General features: G+C 57.9%; 3 protein-coding genes and 1 long non-coding RNA gene across 4 annotated transcripts; all 4 read left to right on the top strand.

Annotated features, from left to right (window-relative positions):
* Window positions 1-1,897: 1,897 nt before the first annotated feature.
* LOC117438659 (uncharacterized) lies at window positions 1,898-3,660 on the top strand. Its single transcript, XR_004550945.1, has 3 exons — window positions 1,898-1,998; window positions 3,079-3,152; window positions 3,564-3,660. It is a non-coding gene; the product is annotated as an uncharacterized lncRNA (long non-coding RNA).
* A 5,572-nt stretch (window positions 3,661-9,232) lies between these two features.
* Window positions 9,233-11,264, top strand: LOC117438673 (hydrocephalus-inducing protein homolog). The gene is made up of 4 exons (XM_034074114.1): window positions 9,233-9,388; window positions 9,784-9,933; window positions 10,648-10,704; window positions 11,145-11,264. Exons 1-4 carry the CDS (start codon window positions 9,236-9,238, stop codon window positions 11,262-11,264), a joined length of 480 nt encoding a protein of 159 aa, XP_033930005.1. The 5' UTR covers window positions 9,233-9,235.
* A 2,337-nt stretch (window positions 11,265-13,601) lies between these two features.
* On the top strand, window positions 13,602-17,461 carry LOC117438672 (hydrocephalus-inducing protein-like). Its single transcript, XM_034074113.1, has 7 exons — window positions 13,602-13,787; window positions 15,123-15,286; window positions 15,535-15,685; window positions 15,932-16,162; window positions 16,313-16,537; window positions 17,003-17,154; window positions 17,248-17,461. Exons 1-7 carry the CDS (start codon window positions 13,761-13,763, stop codon window positions 17,459-17,461), a joined length of 1,164 nt encoding a protein of 387 aa, XP_033930004.1. The 5' UTR covers window positions 13,602-13,760.
* A 4,057-nt stretch (window positions 17,462-21,518) lies between these two features.
* Window positions 21,519-25,020, top strand: LOC117438671 (outer dense fiber protein 3-like). Its single transcript, XM_034074112.1, has 6 exons — window positions 21,519-21,627; window positions 23,271-23,447; window positions 23,530-23,611; window positions 24,218-24,251; window positions 24,728-24,868; window positions 24,943-25,020. The coding sequence occupies exons 1-6, from the start codon at window positions 21,519-21,521 to the stop codon at window positions 25,018-25,020; spliced, it is 621 nt and encodes a 206-aa protein (XP_033930003.1).
* Window positions 25,021-25,416: the final 396 nt, after the last annotated feature.

Raw genomic sequence — 25,416 nt, 5'->3', positions numbered from 1 at the left:
ATGCGATGATGCAGAGACGTGAAGGTGTAGCTTGCCCCAAGCTGTGATGGAAACCTTTCCTAAATGCCGTGTTCCTGTTAGATGGTTTCTCTAGGGCTGAATCAAAAGCAGGCTCCTACAGGAGTCTCTCCCCGGACTGGCGTGTGCTTGTTATCAGTCTCTTGATTCCATGAATTCCGTTCTTTATGGATACATCCTTTTCCCCATGGAGAGTCTTTGCCTTGATCCTGTTAAGTGATGGGTCAGTTCTCTTGGATGGCGGCTATGATATGCAGGCTCCATTGGGGGTGCTGTATCCGGATTGTTCCGGAGAGCTGTGCTGATCCCTATAAAGGAGAGCTTTAGGTGCTAGCCCTAAGCTTGTTCCTCAGGTGCCTTAGAGAGGTCTAATCTGGCTGTGCCTTGGGCCCCAGCAGCACCTTGGATATATGGAGATGTTGTCCCTTGTGAGATGTCGTTGGTGCCTCACTGGATTGCTTTGTGGTGCTTGGTGGCCAGCAGGCATCATCCTGGCAAGGGTGTGTGTGTGCTGCACCTCCTCTGATTAGCTTTCAAAGGAATCAATGCACATGCCCAAAGCTCTAAGCTCCCTCCTGCACTAGTTAAAGGTGTGTACAGAATGATGCCACAGCAGTGTTGTACTCGTATGGAGGCAAATCATGCCCCAGGCATGGGCCTCGCAGTAAACCCTCGGCTCTCCTTTGCGACTCCTATTGTTTGAGATGTACTTGCAGTGCTTCCTCCAGGTTCTTGCTGAGCTGTACTTTTTGGTGCAGTGGCAGCTTCAGCGTTGGGAATGTTGAGTTTGGGGCTATGTGGGGCTGGATCAACTGCAGAGTTTCAGACAGATGCCCTTGAGGCAACTGAGCCAGCTCCAGCTGCCCTGCTAGAGGAATGGGGGATGCAGGAATGGAGGAGGCCGGGGGCAGCAAGGGCTTTGTGTCATGGGCAGTGTCTCCTGTCCCACATGGGGACTTTGTGCAGGTTTGAGAAGAATCCAAGTGACTTTACTCTTTCAGACTTTTGCAGTTACTGGCGGTTGGTGTTTGAAAGGGTTCTTCCCTGCCTGTCCCTTGCCCGTGTTCTCCTGACTCAGAGCAGGTTGTGCATCAGGGAACTACTTGCAGCTGCAGGCAATAACTTCCCATGTTGTAGCTCTTTAATTTTTGTGGGGCTGTCCTCTAAGCTGTCAGTGCTGTGTCAGTGGCAGAACCGTAGCTAGTAAATATTGATGCTGCAGGAGTGCTGGAGGCTCCAGTCAGTTCAAGGCTCTTCTGGACAAATTCCTGAGAATAGCCAAGAGCAGAGTGGAATCAGAGCCTGGCTGTGCTGATAGAAAAATGACTCTGTTGTTTTTATCTGCTTCCGTCAACTCAATATTGAATTCCTGTAGAGCGTTATTACGGTTGCCAGAGGTGTAGCTACTTACGTCAAGTGTATTTGTAATGCTAGGGTCTGAAGGGCTGTAGGAGGTGCCTTTGCTTAAGGCAGTTGGAGGAAGTGAGAGCAGATAGAAACCAGGGATGCCTGCTGAAATGTGTGACAAGGCTTCCTGGGCCTGAGCACCAGTGCCAGGATCCTGTGGGAGAGCAGCAGAGAGAGAAGACCCTGAGGAAGCAGCAGAGAGTTGCAGAAACTGGTAGCGTGGCCCAGACTTAAATCCCTGAGCCAGAGCTCAGTCTCTTCTGAGGGTAACAAAAGCCCCTTCCGGGTGCCAGTAAAGGCGAGGGACTTTGGAAGGTGTTTCTGCAGCTGCTTCCAAGCTCTCTAAATTCTGTTGACAAGTGTTGCTTGCTCCTTGCTCTTTGCTGATGCTCTAAATAAAGGCTTACAGGGCTGTAGTGGCAACAAGAATGTGCTGTTTGAAGATAAATGGTTTGCTGTCACTTCTGTTTCAGGAGGGAGATATCTTGCCAAATTCTTCACTTGAAATCAAGGTGATCTTTAAGCCCAAAGAAGCCAGAGTCTACCAAGAGGCAGCCTACTGTGACATCTCAGGTACAGCTCCTTCTTCCTGCTCCTGTTCCCACAGAGGAGGTACAAACACTCTTCCAGCCCACTGGGATCTCGTGTAGCTCTGGAGGGCTCAAGAGGACAGTGCTGGCACATGCTGCTGTCCCTGCAGCTCCCGGTGGTCTCCTGTCCGAGGCCAGGGCTCAGGATGCCTGGCTCTGGCTTCCTGACCCCAGAAGAGACAAAGCAGTGAAAGAATAAGCTTTCCTGGCACGGGTTTGCCAGCATTTGCAACACACACAGCTTTAATGAAGGAGCACCAGGAGCCTGTAGACCATTTACCTCCAAGATGAGTCTTGGTTGTGTGGCTCTCTCCTCCTCCTGGTGCTGCTCGCCTTGTGTGCAGAGTAGAAAGGGATGGCAGTGAGATCTTGTCCAAAATTTGAGCCAGGATTCAGGCTTCAGTGGCTGAGAGCAGCTTTCAGACTGAAGATCTTGTGCTCTGTCATCTCTAGCAAATCTGAGGGAAAGAAGCCACCCTGGAGTTTGGCTGTAAGCCTTGAGATCTCAGTTGCCTTTGCACCAAGGGATGTGTACGTTAGCAGTACATGTCTGGCTTATGTGATCTGCTCAGTGAGAGGGCTGGTTTTCCAGGGCTGGAGGGATGAGACAAGGGGTGATGGGTTTGAGCTTAAACAGGGGAGATTTAGTTTAGATATCCAGAAGGAATTGTTTGCTGTGAGAGTGGAGAGGCACTGGAACAGGCTGCCCAAGGAAGTTGCTCCGTCCCTGGCAATGTTCAAGTTCAGGCTGGATGGGTCTTGCAGCAGCCTGGTCTAGTGGAAGGTGTCGCTGTCCATGGCAGGGGTTGGAAGTGGATGATCTTGAGGTCCTTTCCAACACAAACCATTCTGTGGTTCTCTGAGACACCATCCCAGGGGGTTGGTTAGAAATGAGAAACCAGCCCCAAGGCTGATTTCCTGAGGGACGAGATGGGTCCCGTATCTTCTCCTGGAGCATCTGGAGGTGGTTCCATGCAGGCCAGGGACCGGCAGCAGCACTGAGACAACCTGGAAAGTGCTGGGTAGCAGAAGGAATTGCGCTCACAGAGATTTCCCTCCACAGGCTGTGAGACCAGGCTGCCCCTGTGCATCAGCGGGGAAGGCGTCGGGCCCCAGGTGGAACTCAGCTGCGACCAGGTGAGCGTCGGGAAGGTGTTTGTTGGCTCAAGCCACAGCTACGGGGTGAGCAGGACGGGTGGCAGGGCATGGGGTGGATCTGGATGGCTCGTGGGCAGCAGTGAGCCTGGTGGAGGTGTGGGATGGGTCTGAATCAGGTTGGTGGTGCTGAGCAGGCCCTTGCCACTGCAGGTCAAGTGGAGTGCTCTGTGTCAGGGGAATAAGGCCAGAGTGGCTCTGTTTGTGTGAAGTTATCCCTGCTTTGCATGAAAAAGCCCTGAGGCAGAACTTGTCCTGTTGTATTTGGCAGCAGCGCTCAGCATCTTCTGCCTTTTACAGATGTTAATTGCTAAAGTAGAAAAGAAGTGAGCCTTCAGTAAGTAAAGAGGATTCTTCATGTATTTCCATGTTGCTTTCTTGCTGCTGCTGCAGGTGCTCCTGCTCAACAGAGGAGTTCCTGAGGCTCCCTTCAGCGTGGTGTATCCGGAGAGAGCTCTGGACTCCTGCTACGAGGTGGCTCTGCGTGGGGAGGCCTCAGGCATCGGCTACCTCCTGGACACCACCGAGATCGACTGCGGGCTGCAGGTACCGCACGCTGCTCTTGTCAGAGCTCCTTGTCTCCAGCCATGACCGGTGGGCTGCTGCCCCCCCGGGTCGAGGGCTCTCCCCCCTTCCCAGCTGCTTTGCTGGCTCTGTGGCTCAGAAGTCCAGCGTTTGGGTGATAGCTCCAAGCTGGTGTTTAATGGCCATCTCCAGCCCAGCCCAAAGCTGGGAATCCCTCCTCTTGGAGGGAACTAACGCTGCCTCCTGGGACAGGCAGGATCCCAGTGGTGCTCTCCAGAGGGATGTGTCCCTCAGATGTCCATCCGCTGATGGGCTCCTAAAGCCAGAGGTGCAAGGAGGTGCTCTCTTTTAATGCTCCTGATTCATCGGCCAAGGAGGCAGCTGACTTGGGCTTCCAGTCACTGTAGCTGGATAGAATGTCCCAGAATAACCCTCACTGTACTTCTTTCCAGTTACAACCCCACAGCTGTTTCCAGCTGTTGGCCATGTGTGCGTTGCCCTGTTTGTCTCCCTTTTGGCTTGTATTTTGCCCACAAATACTTGTGTGCAGGAGCCTTTTCTCCTGAAATGCCTCAGTGCCTCCTCCTGTGTTTCAGCTCGCTGTTGGGTGACACCTTCAAGTGCAGAGGGCTTGTGTCCCCTACTTGGTTTCTTCCTGATCTTTCCATGGTTGTAATTGCACCTCTGCCACAAATACCTGTCCGTGTGTAGGGCTCAGAGGTACCCTGCAGTCGCGGGTTGCCCGGGTTAACCCAGAGAGCCCAGTGCCCATCTCTCCTGTGCGCTCCCTGCTTCTGGGCTGTGTTCCTTTGCTTTCGACCCAATGTAAGAGGAATGAAATTGTGAGCAGCAGACGTGTGCCTGTAACTTCCTGCTCTTCTGTCCTCTCCTCAGGTGTTTAACAAAGTCACGGAAGCAGCAGTGACCCTGCAGAACAGTGGGAAGCTGGGATTTGCCTTTGTGGTGCTGAGCCCCGGCACAGGCACTGCAGCCAGCCCTCTGCCTGGCGTGCCCCTGGTCATGCCCAGCATGGTGAGTAGCACAAGGGCTTCACCCGGCCTGTGTCAGGCTGCCCAGGAGAGAGTTTTGGGGGAAAATAGGGGGAATGAGCACACAACCCCCGTCCAAAACCAGGCAGGAGAGACAGGGCTGTGAGCGATTGCTGCAGAGGCAGAGGAGGTGCATCGAGCACAATCCTAATGGAGCCCCTGACTGGCCTTGGCCGCTGCTGGCTCTGCTGTCCTACAGCAACCACCAGTGGGGGGCACGATGGTTGCGGGAGGTCTTTGGAGCTGAGTGCTGAGCTCTCTGGTTGTGCCATCACTGGAGCATCACTCCATCCCAGTTGTCATCCTGCCTGGGTGTCTTAGAGCTGGAGCAATGTTCCTGCCTTGGTGCCCTTTTGCAATGGGAAGAGGAAGCAAAGGGCCGAGTGGCTTCCACCTTCCTCAGTGCTTGTCCGCCTGAGGGATGACACGCTGATGTCCTCTCCTGCAAGCTGCTGCCAGGAGCTGCTGGCCCTGCTGGAAGCACAGGCCCTTCGGTGCTCTTCCAGAGCAGCTGGTGAAAGAGCTTTGGTTTGTTGTGCCTGGCTCTGGCTAGCAGAGGGTAAACCCTGTCAGCAGAAGAGCTGTGCTCATGCTGAGCAGAGGGCAGCCTTGCGAGGCCTCTGAAGGACATACTGCATCTTGGTGTAGGAGACTGGGGCGTTTGGGTACAAGAAAGCTGGAGGTGGTGATGTCTGATGTTTCCTTATGTATGAGAAGCTGTCTTGTGTCCTCAGCGTGTCTGTCGTGTGAGCCATCCCTCCACTGAGTCCTCTTTGGTACACTACCTCCCTCCGTCTTCTGTGCCCCGCAGGGTTACATTGAACCTGGCAAGCAGCAAGTGCTGAAAGTCTATTACCTGCCAGGAGTGCCTGGAGTCTTCTGCAGGGCTTTCCAGATCCAAGTGGGTCACCTGGAGCCAGAAAAAGTCTGCCTGAAAGGAGAAGGGACCTTTCCCAGGATCCACTTGAACCTGCCCAGGAACATCAAAGGTGAGCACTGCCTGTCTGCTCGCCAGGAAGGTCACCTGGCTTTCCCCCATGCCATATGCCCATAGGGCAGCTCACAGGCACCTCCGCCAGGCCTGGAGGTTTCAGGGCTGTCAGGCAAACTCAGCCCTCTGGTTGCTTCCTTGGTCTCTGGCAGACGAGCCCGTGTGGCTTTGCTGCAGGAACCAATCTGCACAGCTTGCCAGCATATGGCAGAGGTCTGGGAAGATGAGGGCTGGGCAGAAAAGCACAGGGAAGCTGCAAGAGAGGCTGGCAGGGATTTTGACAGGGTTGGGTTTGCATCACGTTGCGGGGCTGAGATGCTCCTGTGTGGCGCGAAAGACGGCTGGGGGTGAGAAGCAGCAGGATCGCCTTTCCCTCCATTGCTGGAGCAGTTTGTGTCTGCGTGTTGGGGGAATGGGGCTTCCCGTCTTCCATGGGATTTGTGCTGCCCCACTGCTATTGGTGGTGTTCTGTGCTTTCAGGCAACGCCAAATATGAGAAGATCCTCCAAAAGGCCCAAGAAAAGCTGGACAAAGGCAGCCAGAGAGACGAGGCCATTGCTCTGGGGGAGGCTGTGGCAGCCGAGCCCCGCATGGACGACTCGGGCACCATGGTGAGTAGAGCTGCTGCCCTGTCCCACACGTGCCACCCTCCTGCGTGTCACTGGAGCCCCTGCGCCCCACGGCCCTGTGCCCAGGGCTCTGCTGGCACTGAGTGCCTCCCTGCACAGCCCTGGCCATGGACTGTGTCAGCTCAGCGTGCCCCATGGGCTGCCCACCTCTGGGAGTTGTCCCTCCTGGAGATGCACCAGCTCCTGACTACCCCAGGAGATGCTAAGGGCTGTGCTCAAGCAGTTGGGTTTATGGTGCTCTGAAGGACATTCAGGTCGGTGCTGGGGGTTTTGTTGCTCACTGGCCAAGCCCTGCCAGCTTTACAGAGTGTAAAGCAGCAGCCTGAATGCACCCTGAGGCTGTGCTGTGTTCTGGATCTCCAAGAGGCTCCAGCTCTCTCATGGTTCCCTTTCCAGGAGAGCTTTTGTCCAAGCTGCTTTGGCACTAACTGGGGGCAGGGACATACTTGGAGCTTTGGAAGGTTTCTGGCTTGTCTGTCCATGTGTCCAGATCAGCTTTGATAACTGGGCAGGGAGAGACACTGGAGTTAATTTCTTTGGAGCTATGATCCTGCCTGAGAGAGCAGGAAGTGTCCCAGACACTGAGCAGTGAGACAGAATGACTCCATCGCCTCTCTCAACAAGAGCAGGGTGGGATCCTCCTCCTGAGACAAGCCTGTGCCTTGGGAAGGACCTTTGCTAAGCAGCCCCTGTCTTTACTTTCCTCAGTGGGATGCTCAGCTGCAGATGCAGATGGAGGAGATGCTGATGGAGGAACATGCCGTGGAGCAGCAGAAAGCTCTCAGCTCCCGTCCCCCGGAGGACACTGCCTTTCACCAGCGTGTACATCGGAGGCTTCTCAAGTTAGTAGGGAGTCCTGTAGCCTGTGTGCAGGGGCCCCGAGGGTAACAGCCAGCAGTGCAGGCCTGCTCCTGAGAGCTCCTTGTGTCTCAGAGCTGGGAACAGCTGCGGACTTCAGAAGGGGCCTGATGCTGAGAGCTATGATGTGTTCCCTGTGGGCAGGTCGGTGTCCTCGCTTGCACAGTGCTCCCCTGAGCTCTGGAGGTGCTCCCCTCTCCACAGTTGCTGGGTTCTGTTCTCAGAGCTGAGGGGTGCAGACGAGCAAGCCCTTGCAGACAGCACAGGCACCACCCCTGCTGACCAGCTCTGAAAGGGGCATCTCAAAGCTGGCATCTTTGTGCCAAGAAACAGACCCCACTATGCAGGAAGAGCAGGGAATGGTCCAGATCCCTTATGCACTTTTCCAAGTGGGATTGCCTGCCAAAGGCCTCTGCCAGGAAATGCTATGACAAGGTCCTGAAGCAGTTTCAGGCTTGGGCTGGACACCAGCTTAGCAGTTTGATTGAGACCAGTGGAGATGCAGTGGACTTGTCTGCAATGGCTTTTTGCAGCATAGGAACTGTGTCCAGTACCCACTTTAAAGTCACTCGAAGATCCCATTGGTGGCTGATAAATCCTAGGCCCTGCACTCCCCATGACTTAGCCAAGTGTTATTACTGGGTACTCAGGCCTTGGGTTTCCTGGGCTTGGCTTGAGCTTTCAGAGCAGTGAATACAGAATTATCCACTCCATTTGCTTCTCCAGCCCATGCCATGCTGGGGTTTACAGAGTGTCCTTACTCCTCCTTTCAGAGCTGAGCTGCCCGAATACATCCTGGACCTTGGCTATGTTGTTCCCGGTGACATCCACACACACACGGTGAAGATCACTAACACTGGGCACTTCCCTGCATCTTTCCGTGTTGATGGATATGTCCTGTATAACACAGGTAACCCATGGTGGAGAGGCTTCACGGGGGCTTGAAGGAGCTACCTCTGACACATCAGCTGAAGCCATTGGACACGGGGAGATTTGAGTACTTCCTTGGACAGCTTTTTCCTCCTTAGTACCCCCGTGCTGGGTGCCCTGTTCAAGAGCCTGACTTCTGGCGAGCAGTGCCCAGAGACCTGCTCTGCCTGTGGCTGCCCTAAAATCTGATTGCAGGGGCCAGAAGGGCTGATCACCTTGATCGCCTCTCAGCATCTTCTGCTCTTGGCTCCCGTGAGCATCATCCGAGTTTCTTTGTGCACTCTGAGGGTTTATGTTGCAAACAGATGGACCCTCTGTGGTTCGGAAGTGCTTTGTTTAGAGTTCATAGTGCCAGAGCACTTCTGCTCAGCCTTTATTGACCGGCCTGTGGGATCCTCTGCTCTATGGAAACAGGCTTCCCAAAGAGGCCTTGAGGTAAGGCTGCAGCTCCACCACATGGTGACTGCTGTCTCTGCGGGGTGGCCAGTCGTCTCTTCTAAGCCGCTGTCCAGGGAACACCCCAGCATTTAGTATCTTAGGTGGCAATTCTCCTTTGGAGAGGTCTATGCATCCTTCCCTGAGATGCCTGATGAAGGAATTGCTGGAGTTCCTCAAGCAATGTGATTCCTTTTTACTATGTAACCCCTGGATTCTGGTTGTGAAAGTCCTTTTGCTTTGGGCAGTGCCAAAGGGAGAAGAGCAGCTTCTCTGGAGATGCAAAGGGGTCTTTCAGAGAGCTGCCAGCCAGGACACCCCTGTGGCCTTACCGTGCTTCTGAGCCATTTCCTGTTGCTTGCTTATCTCAGCTGCTTTATTTTGCTGTGTTCAGGCTTCAGCGTGTGCCTGGAGCGTGTGAAGCGCCTGCCCTCCTGTGAGAGCAAGACATTTGAAGTGTGCTTCGACCCACAAAGTGCCAACCTGCCCCTAGGAAAAGTGGATGTGCTCCTGCCCATCAAGGTACTCCAGCTTCTGGGGCAGGCAGCAGGTTGGGCACAGCAGCGAGTATCGGGTGGGCTCTCAACCGGATGCTCTGTCCTTCTGTAGGTCAGAGGAGGCCCCACAATCCAGGTCCGCCTCCGTGCCATGGTGGCTGAGCCGTCCCTCTGCGTGTCCAGGGACAGGCTGGAGTTCTCTGCTGTCCAGTGTGGGCAGTGCCAGGAAGAAACCATCCAGCTCCACAACACGTTCCAGGTCCCCTGTAAATGGTCCATCAGCATGACTGATCCTGTTCAGGAGGTAAAGCACAGACAACGTGTAACACACAACTTCTCGGTTGGGTTCTCTTTGCCTTTCCTGCCTTTTGTGCCCCTCTGGCTGCCTGAGCACTTGGGCTGCAGCTCACTTGAGGAAGCTTTTGAGGGTACAGAGCAAGGCTGGTTCACCTGGGCCTGTTCACTAGCTGATGCTTCACTTCTCTGCCGTCTTCACCCATTCCTCCTCCTCTGAGGACACTGCCTCCCCATCTGCCTGCCCTGCCAGCATGTTTGCCCTCCAGTTCTAGGCAGTGGTGGCCACGTCTGGGTGGGATGAAGGTGCTCCCTGCACTGTGCCAGCATCTCGGAGCACTGCAGGAACCGAGGGTCTGTCCTCACAGACCAAGGAGACCTCACACCACTGGTTTGTGTGCGCAGGTGGACAAACATCTGCCAGGGAGCGAGCACCAGAAGCTGCTGGAGGAGATGAAGTCTGTGCCCTGTGGCTTTGAGGTGCTGCCCTCAGCTGGAAGCCTCGCTCCAGGACAGCAGTGCCACGTCCAAGTCCGTTTTTCACCCACGGAAGAGGTGAGATTGGTGGGTGTCACGCCAGGAGGTCTGGCAGGGCAGTGTGGTAAGGGGAGGCCAGCCCAGGGAGCGGGGGATGAGCTCTGCCTCCACGTGGAGCTTCCTGCGCCTCAGTTTCCCCTGCACGTTCCCACGCAGTTCGGGAGTCAGCTTAAATGATGGAGCATTCCCAAAGGCAGTTTGCATGTGGCCACCGTGACTTGGAAACTGGTAGCGTGTGACAGGATGGACACAAGTGCTTCCATGCTTGGGACAGTCCCAGGGATCTCAATTGCTCGTGGAGATTTCAGCGTCTCGTGTCTGGCTTTGACCAGAGGCAGGCACTGAGCAGAGAAGATGATCCTTATTTGTGTCCAGTGAGAGCTCAGGTGCCTCTTGCACACAGCTGATGTTTGCCTGGTGCTGCAGTGCCAGGACTGTGTCTGAGGAAGCAGACCTTCCTCATGAGCGTTGCGCTCCCCCATGCCCAGGTGAAAACCTCTGAGAGCCCATTTTAGATCCACCTGGGAGCCAACTGTCCAGTTATGCTCCAGAGCAGGACTCGCTGCAGTTCCTGAGAGCCATGCAGATGCTGTAGCCCCTGCTCTAAGTAAATACCTGTTTTGGGTTCAGCTTGGAGGTGCTGACAAGACCCCTGACCCTGGGCGATTGTTGACTTGGAGGTGCTGTCAGCTGGGGCTTCACGGAGGAGCTTTCTGTGCTGCTTCTTTGCAGAAGTGCTACCGGGGCGAGCTGCAGATCCAGATTTGCCAGAGCAGCCAACGCCTGCAGGTGCTGGTCTTGGGACGTGGTCTGGAGCCACGGCTGGAGTCCATCCCCGCAGAGCTGGAGCTGGGACCGCTGCTGCCCCAGAGCCATGGGGAAGAGGGGACAGTGGTGGTGAAGAAGCCCTGTGAGGTTTACTCAGTGCAGTTTGAGCAGCAGCACCTTGCTGAGGAGCAGGTGAGGGGGAAGGTCTGTGCACACTCTGTAGATTCCCAGCGCTCCAGCATGGCCAGGCTTGTGCAGGGAGACGGGGGCAGTGCGCAGGGCAAATCCTGGTGGCCTTCCAGGGTTAGCCAGCTCTGCTGGCAGGCTGCAGAGGGACTTGGATAATCCCTGCCCCTGGGGGGAAGGAATGTGGGAGGGGATGGCTCGGCTGGGGAGCCTGCTCACATGGTGAAGGTCAAGAAACTCATCCTGTCCATGGTTTCTCTTCCTTCTGTGCACAGCCCCTACGGACACCAAAAGATGACAACAGCCCCAACAGCTTGTTGCTGCCTCCTTGTGCCCCGGGAGAGAAGCTGACTGATGAGGCCCAAGGAAGGGGCATAAAAATAAAGGTGAGATGAAATCGAAAGGCTAAAACTCCAGGTGGCAACCGGCATGGTTTTCTCATTTCCTCCTCTCTTCCCCAGCCTCCCATGGTTTGGGTTTCTGCCACTAGAGTGGCAGAAAGCCTTTTCTCCTTCTTTCCTTTGGCTTGATATCAATCCCTACCGCCTCAGGTTGACGTTGTGGATCCACCAGGAAAGGTGGTGAAGCTGGGAAACGTCTGCATTGGACAGACGGTGAAGAAGATGGTCACCATAGCCAACAAGAGTGCAGCCCCTCTCACCTTTAAGCTGAGGGTCACGTCCACCATGCCAGAGTTGCAGGAAGCTGGGGTAAGGCCCGTTCCTTCTCTGCAGAGCACTTTGGTGTGCCTGCAGGGAGCGCTGAGCTGCTGTGGGTGGGAGCTAGTAGGTAATGACTCAGGTGTGGGCTGCCCTGGCTGCCTGTGCCTGCCCTGTCCTCCCTGCTGGCACTGCTCTGGCAGCAGATGCCTGCAGTGCGAATGCTTCAGCTGAGCTGGGTGCCAGGACTCCCCGAGAGCCAGAAGTGAGAAGGCGGCACAATTCCTCTAGCCTGTTTTAGACACATCCATCAGGATGCAGCCATGTGTTTTAGATCTGGAAAGGTGAGGGAGGTGAATCTTGAAAGAGGGAGAGTTGCAGCTCTGTTGGAACATATGTGAAAGCTTTAGAAGACAGAGTTGACCTTGCCATGACCAGGTGGACACATGGTAGAAAACACCTTTGGTATTCCCTAGGAATGCCTAGGAGGGAATGAGTGGGACTGGGGCAGTGCTGGTGGGGACAGAAGAGGAATTGGAAGCCTCTTCCCTGAGTGTGGTGAGGGAGGCTCCACAGCTCGCTTGCCAGATGAAATAGTCTCCACTCGTTTCTTCGGGTAGGTTCTGTGCTTGAAGCCCAGCAAGGATCTAAAGCTGAAGGGCAGAGGAGACACCTGCAAAGTGGAGGTGACCTTCTCCCCGAAGCGCCGCATGCAGCCGTTCAGCGGGGAAGTGCTGCTGGAGTGCCGCGGGCTGGTGCGCTCCCTCTGTGTGGTGCGGGGCTCCTGCCAGGGCAGCCTCGTGAGCCTGGACCAGGACCAGCTCAGCTTTGGAGCCGTGGTGCAGCAGAGCTACACGTGCCGGCGCGTCATCATGCGGAACGCGGGCGACATGAGAGTCAGGTAAAGCAGTAGGTCCTGCCCAGCCTGAAGCCTTATTGCCAGGTGGCTCAGGGTCAGGCCTGAGATGTGGTGGGAAAGCCCACAAGAGACTTGGAGCCTCACACTGAGGCTTACACTGCCTTCACAGCTCCCCGTGGCTAATCCTTCTTTCCTGTCCTTGTGCTTTCCTCGGCAAGGTTTATGTGGGACGTGGAGAGCTTCAAGCCAGACTTTTCCATCAGCCCCACAAAGGGTTACATCAGCCCAGGGATGGATGTCCCCTTGGTTGTGACCTTCCGCCCCTCGAAGCTGAGCCAGGCTGTCCAGTACGAGGGGCTGCGGTGCTTCATCCAGGGCAGTGAGGCTCTGCGGCTTACGCTGGCAGGATCCTGCGTGGAGGCCCCTGGCCCCAAAGAGGTAACGCAGCAGGGACAGGATGGGCCCCTGGACCCCAGCATCTGCACCACATCTCTCCCAGGGCAGGAACTGAAGGACACTTGTGAGCACAGACTCGCTGGTGCTGGGGTATCCCAGAGAGAAATTGCTGGGCAGGATTGCCAGAATTCCTGAGCCCTGTCATTGCCTTTCTCCCCTGTTCAAGGTGCTGCTCCTCCAGTGAGCAGCTCAGCTGTCCTGGCTCTGCACTGCAGCACCCATGCCATGAGATCACCCTGCCAGGCTCTTCTGAGACCCTCCTCACAGAGCCACCTCACTGTATCCCAGCACTGCACCTGCAGCCACACTTCTCCCCCCTGCTGGGCCAGGGGAGGGCATTCAGCAGTAGGAAGGGGCAAGGCATCTGCATCCAGTCCCTGGGATGGGGCAGCCTGGGAGCTGTTGGCTCTTGCTCCCAAAGAGAGCGTGGAGCTCCTCTTCCTCCTGCCCACGAAGGAAGGGGCTGTGTGGCTGCAGATCTTGTCCTTGCACAGGAGTTTCCTTTCAGGACTCCCCGTTTCCTTTCACCCAGCATGCAAAAGGCTTGTTCTGCTCCCTTCTTCAAGAGCAACCAGCTTGATTTACTCCAAAAGCTATGGCCAAAGCGTAATTTTTGCATGTGACAAGGAAAAGCTGCTCCCTGTGCTCCAGGTCCTGGTGCAGAGCCAGCGTGAGAAGAGTGGGAAGGGTTGTGGGTACGACCCAGCAGCCTCTGTGCTCCTCTGTTACAGACGCTGACTTTCAGCTGCAATGTGCGTGAGAGGCAGAGCCAGACCATCCTCCTGTCCAACCCGAGCAGCGAGGCCTGGACCCTGCAGCCCATCATTGAGGGGAAATACTGGAAAGGGCCTGAATTTATCCATCTGGAGGCCAGGCAAAAAGAAAAGGTCTACCAGGTCACCTACAGACCCCTAACCATGAGCTCTGAGAACAAGAAGCACCAGGTACGTGAGCTGTGCCAGCGTGTGCTGACCCTCGTGGCATGACCCTTGTAGCTCACCCTGCTTTGGGCAGGAGGTTGGCCGAGATGACCTTCAGAGGTCCTGTCCAAGCTGAAGGTGTCCTGTGTCCTCTGTTGGAAGCTGGGTTTTGTGGTGGCTGGGGGCCAGGCACGGGCAAAGGGCAGATGGGAACTCGGGCCTGACACCAAACGTGTTGGAGCAGCTGACCTAAAGAGCCAGGCTTTCTGAAGGCCAAGAAATGAAGTTTGTTCTGCGCAGCTCCTGGTGGCTGCTTGTGGCAGCCCAGGGGGCTCAGAGACCCCCACGCTCAGCGCACGGCTGCACAGGCTCTCCGAGCCCTGGGCACAACCACTTGTGCCTGTCCTTGTGCAGCTTGCAGGGAGCAAGAAGGGCAAAGCTGCCCTGCAGTTTCTCAGTGCCCTCCTGGCCGTGAACAGGCAAGTGGGAAACGAGAGAGATCTCTTGACAGTCATGCAGGAGCTGTGGGAGGAGCCCTTCCTGCAGGTCTCAGGCTGGGCACATGGGGGTGACTGGCCCCCTGCAATGTTTTCTGTGCCACAAGGGGTCAGTTCAGAAGGGCTCTGGGGTGCTGGAGCTGCCGGGTCCTTGTCCCGCTCCAGCTGACCTTACAGTAGGCCAGAAATGAGGTCAGAGATTTCTGGTCTCCATCTCCAGGGTGCTCAGCAGATCTGTGCCCTTAGGGTTGCACGTGCTCAGCATGTCTTTAATGTAGAGCCTGCGTGAGGAGTCTTGCAGCTTTCAGCTGCTGTGGAGGCAGAGGAGATGGCAGAGGCAGGTGTCTGGGATCCATGGGCACCCAGAATGATCATGGATATGAGCTTTCCATGGCCCACGGCTGGTGGGCCCCTGTTGTGCCAGCTTAGAGGCTGCTGTCATGGCAGTGCCATTGGGGCTAAGGCCAGCAGGACTGAGGCAATGGAGCTCATGAGGGACGGGCACCCCCTGCCCAGGGCTGTCCCTGCATGAGCACAGGCTGGCAGGGATGTGCCCAGGTGAGTGTGTCCAGTAAGGGAGTGTTGGGATGTGCAGAGCAGCTCTGCTGCAGGGCCCGTGTCTCCTTGCTTTGCCCAGAGATGCTGCCTCTGTGTCCTGTAGCTGTGCCATGTGCTGTGGGCCATGCACCCACTCACAACCAGCTCTGAGCAGGTGCGATGCTGGTGCCTCCTCCTGCACGGGACAGGGCTGCAGGCAGAGCTCTGCCAGCTGGGCGTGCTGGAAGTTGCTGCAGTGAGAGCCTGAGGCATGGGGCTGGCCAGGGGTGCTCCAGAGCCGACTTGTCCTATTCGTTGTCTGTAGGGCTCCATCTTCTTCCCCCTGCCGGACGGGACAGGCTTACGCTACCACCTGGAAGGAACTGCTGAAGCCCCCAGGTGTTCAGGGGCCATTTCCCGGCAGGTTCCATGCAGGAAGTGCCACACGGAGCTCATCCCTGTGTCCAACTGGCTGCACAGACCACAGAGGTGAGTCCAGCCCAGGAAGTCTGGAAGTGCCTGGAAGCTCCTTCCTGAAAGCTTGTCCCTCTCCTTGGCCGTGTCTGGCCATACCCACGTTCTGCCTGTGCAGAGGCACCCTGGAGGGCTTTCCTCCAAGGGGGATGAGAGCTGGTGCCCTGTGCCTGAGGCACTGAGGGCTGTATTGTACCCCCACACAATGGGTATCCTATGGGAGTCCTTCGTGTTGACCTTCACTGCGTCCTTCTCACCCACAGGTTCCTGGTGGTTATTGACATGCTCAAACCAGAGAACCTGGAAAGCAGTTCTGTGCTGCAGGGGTGTTCCTACATGGACGTGCCAAGCTCTGCGAAGAAGGACTACCAGCTCACCTTCCTCTCCTACAAAGAAGGAGTCTTCAGGGCAAAGGTAAGTGAGGACACTGGTCTGCAGGGCCCTTCAAGGAGCTGTTGGCTCACCGAGAAGCTACACGCCTCTTCATACCTCCACGTGCACAGGTCCTATGAAATACCGCACGTGCTTTCTGTGGTCTTGTGCTCTTCCGCAGTGGGTGCTCACAGCCATTCCTGGAAGCAGGGCGCTGAGCTCAGTGGGCTGTTTTGGGTCTGTTTTCATGTGTGGAATAAGCAGCCCTTCCCTTTCTGTCTGATTTAGGTGACCTTCCTCAATGAGACAACCGGAGAGTACTTGTTCCACATGGTGACTTTCAAGGTGGTGGCTTCAGGACCCATGGGCACTGTTCAAATGAGCACCGCTGTTCGGCAGAGAGTGTCCTCCAGCGTCAAGGTGGACAACCCTCTGCCTGTCCCGGTGACGTTTGACATCAACTGCAAAGTGCCCGACGTCAGCGTTCCCCAGCACTTTACTGTCCCTGCACAGTCGAAGGTAGGGGCAAAGCTCCTCCGGCTCCCTCTGCTCTCCCTACTCCTGGCTGCAGGGGATGCTCTTGAAGGGTGATGCCTGAAAGGAGCCATGTGGGGAGCCATGTTCCCTGCCTCTGCCTGACAAAGTGGCTTTTTCCTTCCTTCCTCCCAGGCGGATCTTGTCTTGGAGTATCAGCCCCTGCAAACGGGTGAGAGCAGCGGGCAGCTGGTGCTCCAGAGCAGCGACTTGGGCTCTCTGTTTTACACCCTGCAGCTGAAAGCCACCTGGAGCAGGCCAGAGAAGCCCGTGTATTTCCGCACCAGGCTGGGCTCCCGTCAGACCATCACCACCAAAATACGGCATTTTGCCCAGCAGAAGACCGAGTACCTCGTACAGGTGAGCGCGGCTGCCGGGGCTCTGGCTGGGAGGCAGGTCCTCTGGCCAGCACCAGCCCTCTCCACCAAGGGCTCCAAGTGCCTCTGGCTTGGCGTGGCAGAGCCAGGGTGGCCATGTGAGCCCAGGGGTCTTCCCACTGGTGTGGGCTTGTCACCAGCTGCACTATCCTCCCTTGCAGGCCCATGTCTGCTGCCCTGGTTGGAGCTGCTTTTGCAGGCGCCACGGTGCCTGGGCTTGCTTCCCCCTTGCAGCCCAGGTCTGGTTGTCGGGCATCTTGGGGCTTGGGTGCAGGGTTGTCCCTGCTGGGCACGTTTGCACAGTTCTCGTGCCCATTCCCCGCAGGCACTCACCAGGAGTGTGGTGTGGGTGGGCCAGGCCAGGGCCAGGGGACCATCGTGTTCTTCCCGAGGTGCTGGCTCTGCTGTTGTGACCCACCCCCCATGGTCTCTGGTCTCCCCTGCACAGACCGACTGTGCTGACTTCCAGACGGCAAAATCCATCAGTGCGGCACCCGCCAGTGCTGGGGGCTCGGACCTGAGCGTGGAAGTGACCTTTGAGCCCTGCCACCTGGGCGAAGCCAAGGCCACGCTGCAGCTCAGCTCTGCATTGGGCGGGCAGTACTGCATCCCACTCATCGGCCTTGCGCTGCCCCCTGAAGCCCAGGGCCCCTTCCTCATCCCAGCCGGCGGCACCACCTCCATCTCCTTCAGGAACGTCTTCCGGAAGGCCACGGCGTTCCAATACGCAGTGAAGCACCCGGGCTTCACCGTCAGGGCCCCCGAGGTGCTGCGCGCCAAGAGCAGCACCACCATCACCGTCTCCTTCGCGGGCGGCCCGGCTCCTGTCACCAGCAGGCTGGTGGTCTCCTGCCCTGGGGGCTCCTGGATCTACCACCTCCGGGGCCTGCCCTCCCCCCGCAAGTGAGCAGCTGCCCCCGGCCCTTCCTGCCACGTTCGTGCTCTCTGGAGCAAATAAATGTCATTTAACATCCTCCCACACGACGTCCTTGTCTCTGAATGGGAGAGACGTGAATTTGCTGGATGGACACCCGGTGGACAAGGAATTGGCTGGATGACTGCACGCAGAGAGCTGCGGTCAGTGGCTCTATGTCCAACTGGAGACCAGTGAGGAATGGTGTCTCTCAGGGGTCGGTGTTGGGGCAGACCCTGTTCAACATCTTTGTCGGTGACACAGACAGTGGGATCGAGCACCCTCAGCAAGTTTGCTGACGACACCGAGCTGTGTGGTGCAGTCAGCGTGCTGGAGGGAAGGGATGGCATCCAGAGGGACCTGGACATGCTGGAGAGGTGACCAACCTCCTGAAGTTCATCAGAGCCAAGTGCAGCTCCTGCCCCTGGGTCAGGGCAATCCCAAGCACAGCTACAGGCTGCAGGGAGAAGTGATTCAGAGCAGCCCGAGGAGAAGGGCCTGGGGGTCGGAACATGAGCTGGCTTCAGCATGGGCTTGAGCCCAGAAACCCCCTGTGTCCTGGGCTGTATCACCACCAGCATGACCAGGAGGTCAAGGGAGGTGATCCTGCTCCTCCACTCTGCTCTCATGAGACCCGCACTTGGAGCACTGGGTAGAGTTCTGGTGTCCTCACCAGAAGGATGTAGAGCTGTTGGAGCAAATCCAGAGGAGGGTCATGAGGATGCTAAGGGGGATGGAGGAGCTGCTGTACAAAGACAGGCTGAGAAAGTTGGGGCTGTTCAGCCTGGAGAAGGGAAGGCTGCGTGGAGACCTCATAGCAGCCTTCCAGTATCTGAAGGGGGCCTACAAGGATGCTGGGGAGGGACTCTTGATCAGGGCCGGTAGCAATAGGACAAGGGGTGATGGGCTTAAAGTGAAACAGAGGAAGTTCAGGTTAGCTAGAAGGAAGAAATTGTTCCCTGTGTGGGTGGTGAGGCACTGGCACAGGTTGCCCAAAGCAGTGGTGAATGCTCCATCCCTGGCAGTGTTCAAGGCCAGGCTGGACTGGCCTTGAGCACCATGATCTTGTGTGAGGTGTCCCTGCCTGTGGCAGGGTGTTGGAACTAGATGATCTTTAGGTCCTTTCCAATCCAAACAGTTCTATGATTCTGTTATTCTCTAAGATTCTTTGGGAAGGCATGGTTAAGACTTCAGGCGGTTCCCCTTAAAGGTAAAAAGTGGAGAATGAAGACCTTAGGCCCACTGTAGGAGAGGATCTGGTTCGAGACCATCTTAAGAACCTGAACGTGCACAAGTCCATGGGACCTGATGAAATCCGTCTGTGGGTCCTGAAGGAGCTGGCAAATGAAGCTGCTAAGCCACTGTCCATCATATTTGAACAATCATGGCAGTCAGGTGAAGCTCCCAATGACTGGAAAAAGGGAAATACAAGCCCCATTTTCAAGAAGGGGAAAATGGATGACCCAGGGAATTACAGAGCAGTCAGTGTCACCTCTGTGCCTGGCAACATCTGGGAGCAGATTCTCTTGGAAGGCATGCTAGGGCACATGAAAAACAACCAGGTGCTTGGTGACAGCCAGAAGGGCTTCACTAGGGGAAAATCCTGCCTGACCAATAGGGTGGCCTTCTATGATGGGGCTACGGAACGAATGGACAGGGTTAGAGCAGTTGATGTCACCGACCTGGACTTGTGCAAAGCGTTCAACACTGTCCCACACGACATCCTTGTCTCTAAATTGGAGAGACATCAATTTGATAGGTGGAGCACTCGGTGGGTAAAGAACTGGCTGGATGGGTGCACGCAAAGAGTTGTGGTCAATGGCTCAGTGTCCAGATGGAGAGCAGTAATGAGTGGTGTTCCTCAGGGATCGGTGTTGGGACCGGTCTTGTTGGACAGCTTTGTCGCTGACATGGACAGTGGAATTGAGTGTGCCCTCAGCAAGTTTGCCGATGACACCAAGCTGTGTGGTTCGGCTGATCCACCAGAGGGAAGGAATGCCATCCAGAGGGACCTGGACACACTTGTGAGGTGGGCTGATGCCAACCTCATGGAGTTTAACCATGTCAAGTGCAAGGTCCTACACTTGGATTGGAGCAATCCCAGGCACAGCTACAGGTTGGGCAGAGAAGAGATTCAGAGCAGCCCTGCAGAGAAGGACTTGGGGGTGTTGGTCAATGAGAAAATGAACATGAGCCAGCTTCAGTGTGTGCTTACAGCCCAGAAACCAACCGTATCCTGGGCTGCATCAAAAGGAGTGTGACAGCAGTTCAAAGGAGGTGATCCTGCCCCTCTACTCTGCTCTCATGAGACCTCACTTGGAGCATTGTGTGCAGTTCTGGTGTTCTCAACACAGAAAAAGGACGTGGAACAGTTGGAGCAAGTCCAGAGGAGGCCACGAGGATGATCAGGGGCTGGAGCAGCTCCTGGATGAAGACAGGCTGAGAAAGTTGGGGCTGTTCAGCCTGGAGAAGAGAAGGCTGCGTGGAGACCTCATAGCAGCCTTCCAGTATCTGAAGGGGGCCTACAGGGATGCTGGGGAGGGACTATTCATTAGGGACTGTAGTGATAGGACAAGGGATAACAGGTTGAAACTTAAACAGGGGAAGTTCAGGTTGGAGATCAGGAAGAAATTCTTTACTGTTAGGGTGCTGAGGTACTGGAATGGGTTGCCCAGGGAGGTTGTGAATGCTCCATCCCTGGCAGTGTTCAAGGCCAGGTTGGATGAAGCCTTGGGTGCTATGGTTTAGTGTGAGGTGTCCCTGCCCATGGCAGGGGGGTTGGAACTGGATGATCTTGAGGTCCTTTCCAATCCTAACTATTCTATGATTCTATGATCCTACACCCTTGTATGTCTCCATCTATGCTCCCATGTCCTTGTACCCCCTCACCCTCCCCCATGCTGCCCAGTGTTTTGTTGTGCTGGTGTCCCAGTAACCGAGGGAGGAGAGAGGCTGGAGCTGGACTGTGCAGGGTGAGGGGCTGCACAGGGACCTACACCCTGGATGGGGGACCCCCGCTATTGGGGTGCATCCATGGCGTGCTGGGGGCTGTATCCACAGTGTCCTGGGGCCTGTGTCCATGGGGTGCTGGGGGCTGTATCCATGGGGTCCTGGGTGTCCCCTCCGGGTGCTGAGCAGGGGGATTCCAGGGTCTGCAGATTTCCAGAACTCCTCCATGGTGACCACGGTGACATGGTGCCTGTGCCACCTCCCTGTGAGAGCCGCCTGTGTCCTGCAGGGTCTGGTTCTGTGTCCCGCGTCCCACAGGATCCAGTGCCGTGTCCCGCAGGATCCAGTGCTGCTTCCTGCAGGATCCAGTGCAGTGTCCCTCAGGATCCAGTGCAGTGTCCCACAGGATCCAGTGCTGCTTCCTGCAGGATCCAGTGCAGTGTCCCACAGGATCCAGTGCAGTGTCCCGCAGGATCCAGTGCCGTGTCCCGCAGGATCCAGTGCAGTGTCCCACAGGATCCAGTGCTGCTTCCTGCAGGATCCAGTGCCGTGTCCCACAGGATCCAGTGCTGTGTCCTACAGGATCCAGTGCTGCTTCCTGCAGGATCCAGTGCCCTGTCCCGCAGGATCCAGTGCCGTGTCCCACAGGATCCAGTGCCGTGTCCCACAGGATCCAGTGCCTTGTCCTACAGGATCCAGTGCTGCTTCCTGCAGGATCCAGTGCCGTGTCCCACAGGATCCAGTGCCGTGTCCCACAGGATCCAGTGCCGTGTCCCGCAGGATCCAGTGCCGTGTCCCACAGGATCCGGTGCCGTGTCCCACAGGATCCAGTGCAGTGTCCTACAGGATCCAGTGCAGTGTCCTACAGGATCCAGTGCAGTGTCCCACAGGATCCAGTGCAGTGTCCTACAGGATCCAGTGCAGTGTCCCACAGGATATAGTGCAGTGTCCCACAGGATCCAGTGCAGTGTCCTACAGGATCCAGTGCAGTGTCCCACAGGATATAGTGCAGTGTCCCACAGGATCCGGTGCCGTGTCCTGCACCCCCTGTCCCGCAGGCTCAGGTGTGGCTGAGGCAGGCGCTCACTGAGCAGTGTCCCCCATGTCGGACAGCCCCTGGGTGTGCAGCTGGAGGCCCCACTGCCCTCGGGGCCCCATCACCGCCCTCTACATCAGCCCCGGGCCCAAGTACGGGCTCCCCTCAAGCATCAGTGAGTGCAGTGGGGGCCTGAAGGGGATGTGGGGATGGGGGGTGCGGGGGGGGTCTGTGCTCTCCGGGGGGGCTGTGGGGGGTCTGTGCTGTCCAGGGGTGCTGTGGGGGGTCTGTGCTGTTGGGGGGGGCTGTGGGGGGTCTGTGCTGTCGGGGGTGCTGCAGTTGTCTGTGCTGTCGGGGGTGCTGCAGGTGTCTGTGCTGTCGGGGGGTGCTGCAGGTGTCTGTGCTGTCAGGGGGGCTGCAGGTGTCTGTGCTGTCGGGGGTGCTGCAGGTGTCTGTGCTGTCTGGGGTGCTGCAGGTGTCTGTGCTGTCGGGGGGGGGCTGTGGGGGGTCTGTGCTGTCAGGGGTGCTGCAGGTGTCTGTGCTGTGGGGGGGGCTGCAGGTGTCTGTGCTGTCGGGGGTGCTGCAGGTGTCTGTGCTGTCAGGGGGTGCTGCAGGTGTCTGTGCTGTCGGGGGTGCTGCAGGTGTCTGTGCTGTCAGGGGGGCTGCAGGTGTCTGTGCTGTCGGGGGTGCTGCAGGTGTCTGTGCTGTCAGGGGTGCTGCAGGTGTCTGTGCTGTCGGGGGTGCTGCAGGTGTCTGTGCTGTCAGGGGTGCTGCAGATGTCTGTGCTGTGGGGGGGGCTGCAGGTGTCTGTGCTGTCGGGGGTGCTGCAGGTGTCTGTGCTGCAGGTGTCTGTGCTGTCGGGGGTGCAGCTGGTGTCTGTGCTGTGGGGGGTGCTGCAGGTGTCTGTGCTGTGGGGGGTGCTGCAGGTGTCTGTGCTGTCGGGGGTGCTGCAGGTGTCTGTGCTGTCGGGGGTGCTGCAGGTGTCTGTGCTGCAGGTGTCTGTGCTGTCGGGGGTGCTGCAGGTGTCTGTGCTGCAGGTGTCTGTGCTGCAGGTGTCTGTGCTGTCGGGGGTGCTGCAGGTGTCTGTGCTGTGGGGGGTGCTGCAGGTGTCTGTGCTGCAGGTGTCTGTGCTGTCGGGGGTGCTGCAGGTGTCTGTGCTGTGGGGGGTGCTGCAGGTGTCTGTGCTGCAGGTGTCTGTGCTGTCAGGGGTGCTGCAGGTGTCTGTGCTGTCGGGGGGTGCTGCAGGTGTCTGTGCTGCAGGTGTCTGTGCTGCAGGTGTCTGTGCTGTCGGGGGTGCTGCAGGTGTCTGTGCTGCAGGTGTTTGTGCTGTCGGGGGTGCTGCAGGTGTCTGTGCTGTGGGGGGTGCTGCAGGTGTCTGTGCTGCAGGTGTCTGTGCTGTCGGGGGGTGCTGCAGGTGTCTGTGCTGCAGGTGTCTGTGCTGCAGGTGTCTGTGCTGCAGGTGTCTGTGCTGTCGGGGGGTGCTGCAGGTGTCTGTGCTGCAGGTGTCTGTGCTGCAGGTGTCTGTGCTGCAGGTGTCTGTGCTGTCGGGGGGTGCTGCAGGTGTCTGTGCTGCAGGTGTCTGTGCTGCAGGTGTCTGTGCTGTCGGGGGTGCTGCAGGTGTCTGTGCTGCAGGTGTCTGTGCTGCAGGTGTCTGTGCTGCAGGTGTCTGTGCTGTCAGGGGTGCTGCAGGTGTCTGTGCTGTCAGGGGTGCTGCAGGTGTCTGTGCTGCAGGTGTCTGTGCTGCAGGTGTCTGTGCTGTCGGGGGTGTCTGTGTGTTTCGGTGTTTGGCTCCCAGCCCCCCCCGTGCCCCCCCCTCAGGTTTCCTTGCGCACGCCCCGTGCCGGCCCCGCGCTCCCGGAGCGGCCGCAGCAGCAGGGCCCGGGCCCCGTGTACCTGGTGCCTTGGGGCAGCACCGCCCGCGGCAGCTCCCGGAGCCCCCGTCCTCCATCTGCGGCCGGCCCCGGGACCCGCTGCCCTTCAGCACCCCCGGCCCAGGTGAGCCCCCCCCGGCCCCGCACCCCCCCCCCCCCCCGGCCGGGCAGTGCCGAGGCCCCGCGCTGAGCCCCCCCCCCCGCAGGCCGGTACTTGGTGCAGCCCCACGGCCCCCGCCTGCTCCCTGAGCCCCCGCACCCGGCACGGGGCCGTGCAGCAGACACCAGGTGAGAGTGGGACCCGCAGCAGGGGGGGGAGCCAATCCTTACCCCATGGGATGGGATGGGATGGGGGCCCCATGATCCCGGATGGGATGGGATAGGGCTCCTATGATCCCCCATGGGATGGATGGGATGGGACAGGGTCCCCATAATCCCCCATAGGATGAGATGGGGCCCCCATGATCCCAGAAGGGATGGGATAGGGCTCCTATGATCCCCCATAGGATGGATGGGGTGGGATTCCCTATGGGATGGGATAAGATTGGACCCCCATGATCCCCATGGGATGGGATGCAATAGGATGGGATGGGCTAGGGCAAGATTGGATGGGATATGATTCCCCATGGGATGGGACCCTGATGATCCCCCCACCATCACCCATGGGATGGGACCCCCCTCATCCCTGAACTGGACCCCATAATCCCCCCAGGATGGGATGGACACCCCCCCCCCCATATTCCCCACAGCCTGGGATGGGCTGGTCCCTCCCTCCTGAGCGGTGTCACCCACTGACCCCCGTCCCCAGGCCCCTCTACCTATCACCTGCCCCCCATGCTGGGCCCACACCTTGTGAGCAAGACCTCAGCCCCAGCTACTCCATGTCGGGGGCAGCACCGTCGGCACCTTCTATGAGGACCTGTGCAAGGTGGGGCAGAGACTCAGGTGGATGGGACCTGGGGGTCAAAGGGAGTCAGGGAACCAAGGTCCTGGGGTCAGGATGCTGAGGGGCTGGTGGGTGAGGGGGCTGGGTACCAGGGGTCAGTGTGCTGGGAGGGTGATGGTGCTGGGGGTCAGGGCACCGGGTACTGGGCACCAGGGGTCAGGGTAGTGGAGGGTCAGGGTGCTGGGTGTCAGGGTGCTGGATCTCAGGGTACTGGATCACAGGGTACTGGGGTGTCAGGGTGCTGGGGGGTCAGGGTGCTGGATCACAGGGTGCTGGGTGTCAGGGTGCTGGGTGTCAGGGTGCTGGGTGTCAGGGTGCTGGATCACAGGGTGCTGGGTGTCAGGGTGCTGGATCTCAGGGTGCTGGGTGTCAGGGTGCTGGGTGCAGGCTCTGGGTGCAGGCTCTGGGTGCAGTGCCGGTGCTGATACCCACCTCATGCTCCCCTGCTGTGCCTGCAGAATCCAGGCCCAGGCCGGTACCACACGGTGGACACGGACGTGTACAAGCACCGGGCACCGCGGTTCTCCATGGTGGTGCGGAACATGCCGCCGGGGGACACCACCACCAAACCGGGCCCCGCCGCGTACAGCCCCCGGCAGGTCAGCAGGGACCCCCGGGGGCAGCCATGGGGGTCACAGACCAGAACCCCCCCTCACCGTGTGCCCCTCTGCAGAGCCGGCCCCAGGGAGTGACCTTTGACATCCGCCACTCCGAGTACCTGACACCGCTCATCGTGGACGTGCCTGACTAGAGCCTGCGGCCGGAGCTGGGAACGGGCTCCAGGCAGGAGGGGGCTCCGGCCGGGAACAGAACAGGATGTGTTCAGAGGCACCCCCGGCTCCAGCTGTGGTCCTTGCGCCACCTGTGCCCTGTGCTGGGCAGAGCCTCCCGCACACTGCGGGTGCCCTGTTCCCATTCCCAGCCTGTGCCCTGTGCTGCTGGAGGAGGAACTGGAGAGGCCATGGGAAGTGGGGCTGAGCTCTGGCTCAGGGTTATGGCTCCATAACCTCATAGCTCCACAGCACCATAACTCCATAGCCCCATAACCTCATAGCCCCACAGCACCATAATCCCATGGCCCCATAACCTCATAGACCCACAGCACTATAACACCATAGCCCCATAACCCCATAGCCCCACAGCACTG

This window comes from Melopsittacus undulatus, unplaced genomic scaffold (assembly GCF_012275295.1).
Source record: "Melopsittacus undulatus isolate bMelUnd1 unplaced genomic scaffold, bMelUnd1.mat.Z mat_scaffold_55_arrow_ctg1, whole genome shotgun sequence".
NCBI classification, from domain to species: domain Eukaryota; kingdom Metazoa; phylum Chordata; class Aves; order Psittaciformes; family Psittaculidae; genus Melopsittacus; species Melopsittacus undulatus.
The sequence above is the reverse complement of the archived record's forward strand: the minus strand, read 5'-3'. Positions and strand labels throughout refer to the sequence as shown.

What these genes read in the sequence shown, in the direction of transcription:
- LOC117438671 (XM_034074112.1), top strand. Translation starts at nt 21,519, where the DNA reads ATGTCGGACAGCCCCTGGGTGTGCAGCTGGAGGCCCCACTGCCCTCGG. An exon ending in GGCCGTGCAGCAGACACCAG is followed by an intron (nt 23,612 to 24,217) that starts GTGAGAGTGGGA and finishes TGTCGGGGGCAG; the next exon opens with CACCGTCGGCACCTTCTATG. An exon ending in CCGCGTACAGCCCCCGGCAG is followed by an intron (nt 24,869 to 24,942) that starts GTCAGCAGGGAC and finishes GCCCCTCTGCAG; the next exon opens with AGCCGGCCCCAGGGAGTGAC.
- LOC117438673 (XM_034074114.1), top strand. Translation starts at nt 9,236, where the DNA reads ATGGTGGCTGAGCCGTCCCTCTGCGTGTCCAGGGACAGGCTGGAGTTC. An exon ending in GTTTTTCACCCACGGAAGAG is followed by an intron (nt 9,934 to 10,647) that starts GTGAGATTGGTG and finishes GCTTCTTTGCAG; the next exon opens with AAGTGCTACCGGGGCGAGCT. An exon ending in AGAGCAGCCAACGCCTGCAG is followed by an intron (nt 10,705 to 11,144) that starts GTGCTGGTCTTG and finishes TTCTGTGCACAG; the next exon opens with CCCCTACGGACACCAAAAGA.
- LOC117438672 (XM_034074113.1), top strand. Translation starts at nt 13,761, where the DNA reads ATGAGCTCTGAGAACAAGAAGCACCAG. An exon ending in CTGTCCCTGCACAGTCGAAG is followed by an intron (nt 16,163 to 16,312) that starts GTAGGGGCAAAG and finishes CCTTCCTCCCAG; the next exon opens with GCGGATCTTGTCTTGGAGTA. An exon ending in AGCTCTGCATTGGGCGGGCA is followed by an intron (nt 17,155 to 17,247) that starts GTACTGCATCCC and finishes CATCTCCTTCAG; the next exon opens with GAACGTCTTCCGGAAGGCCA.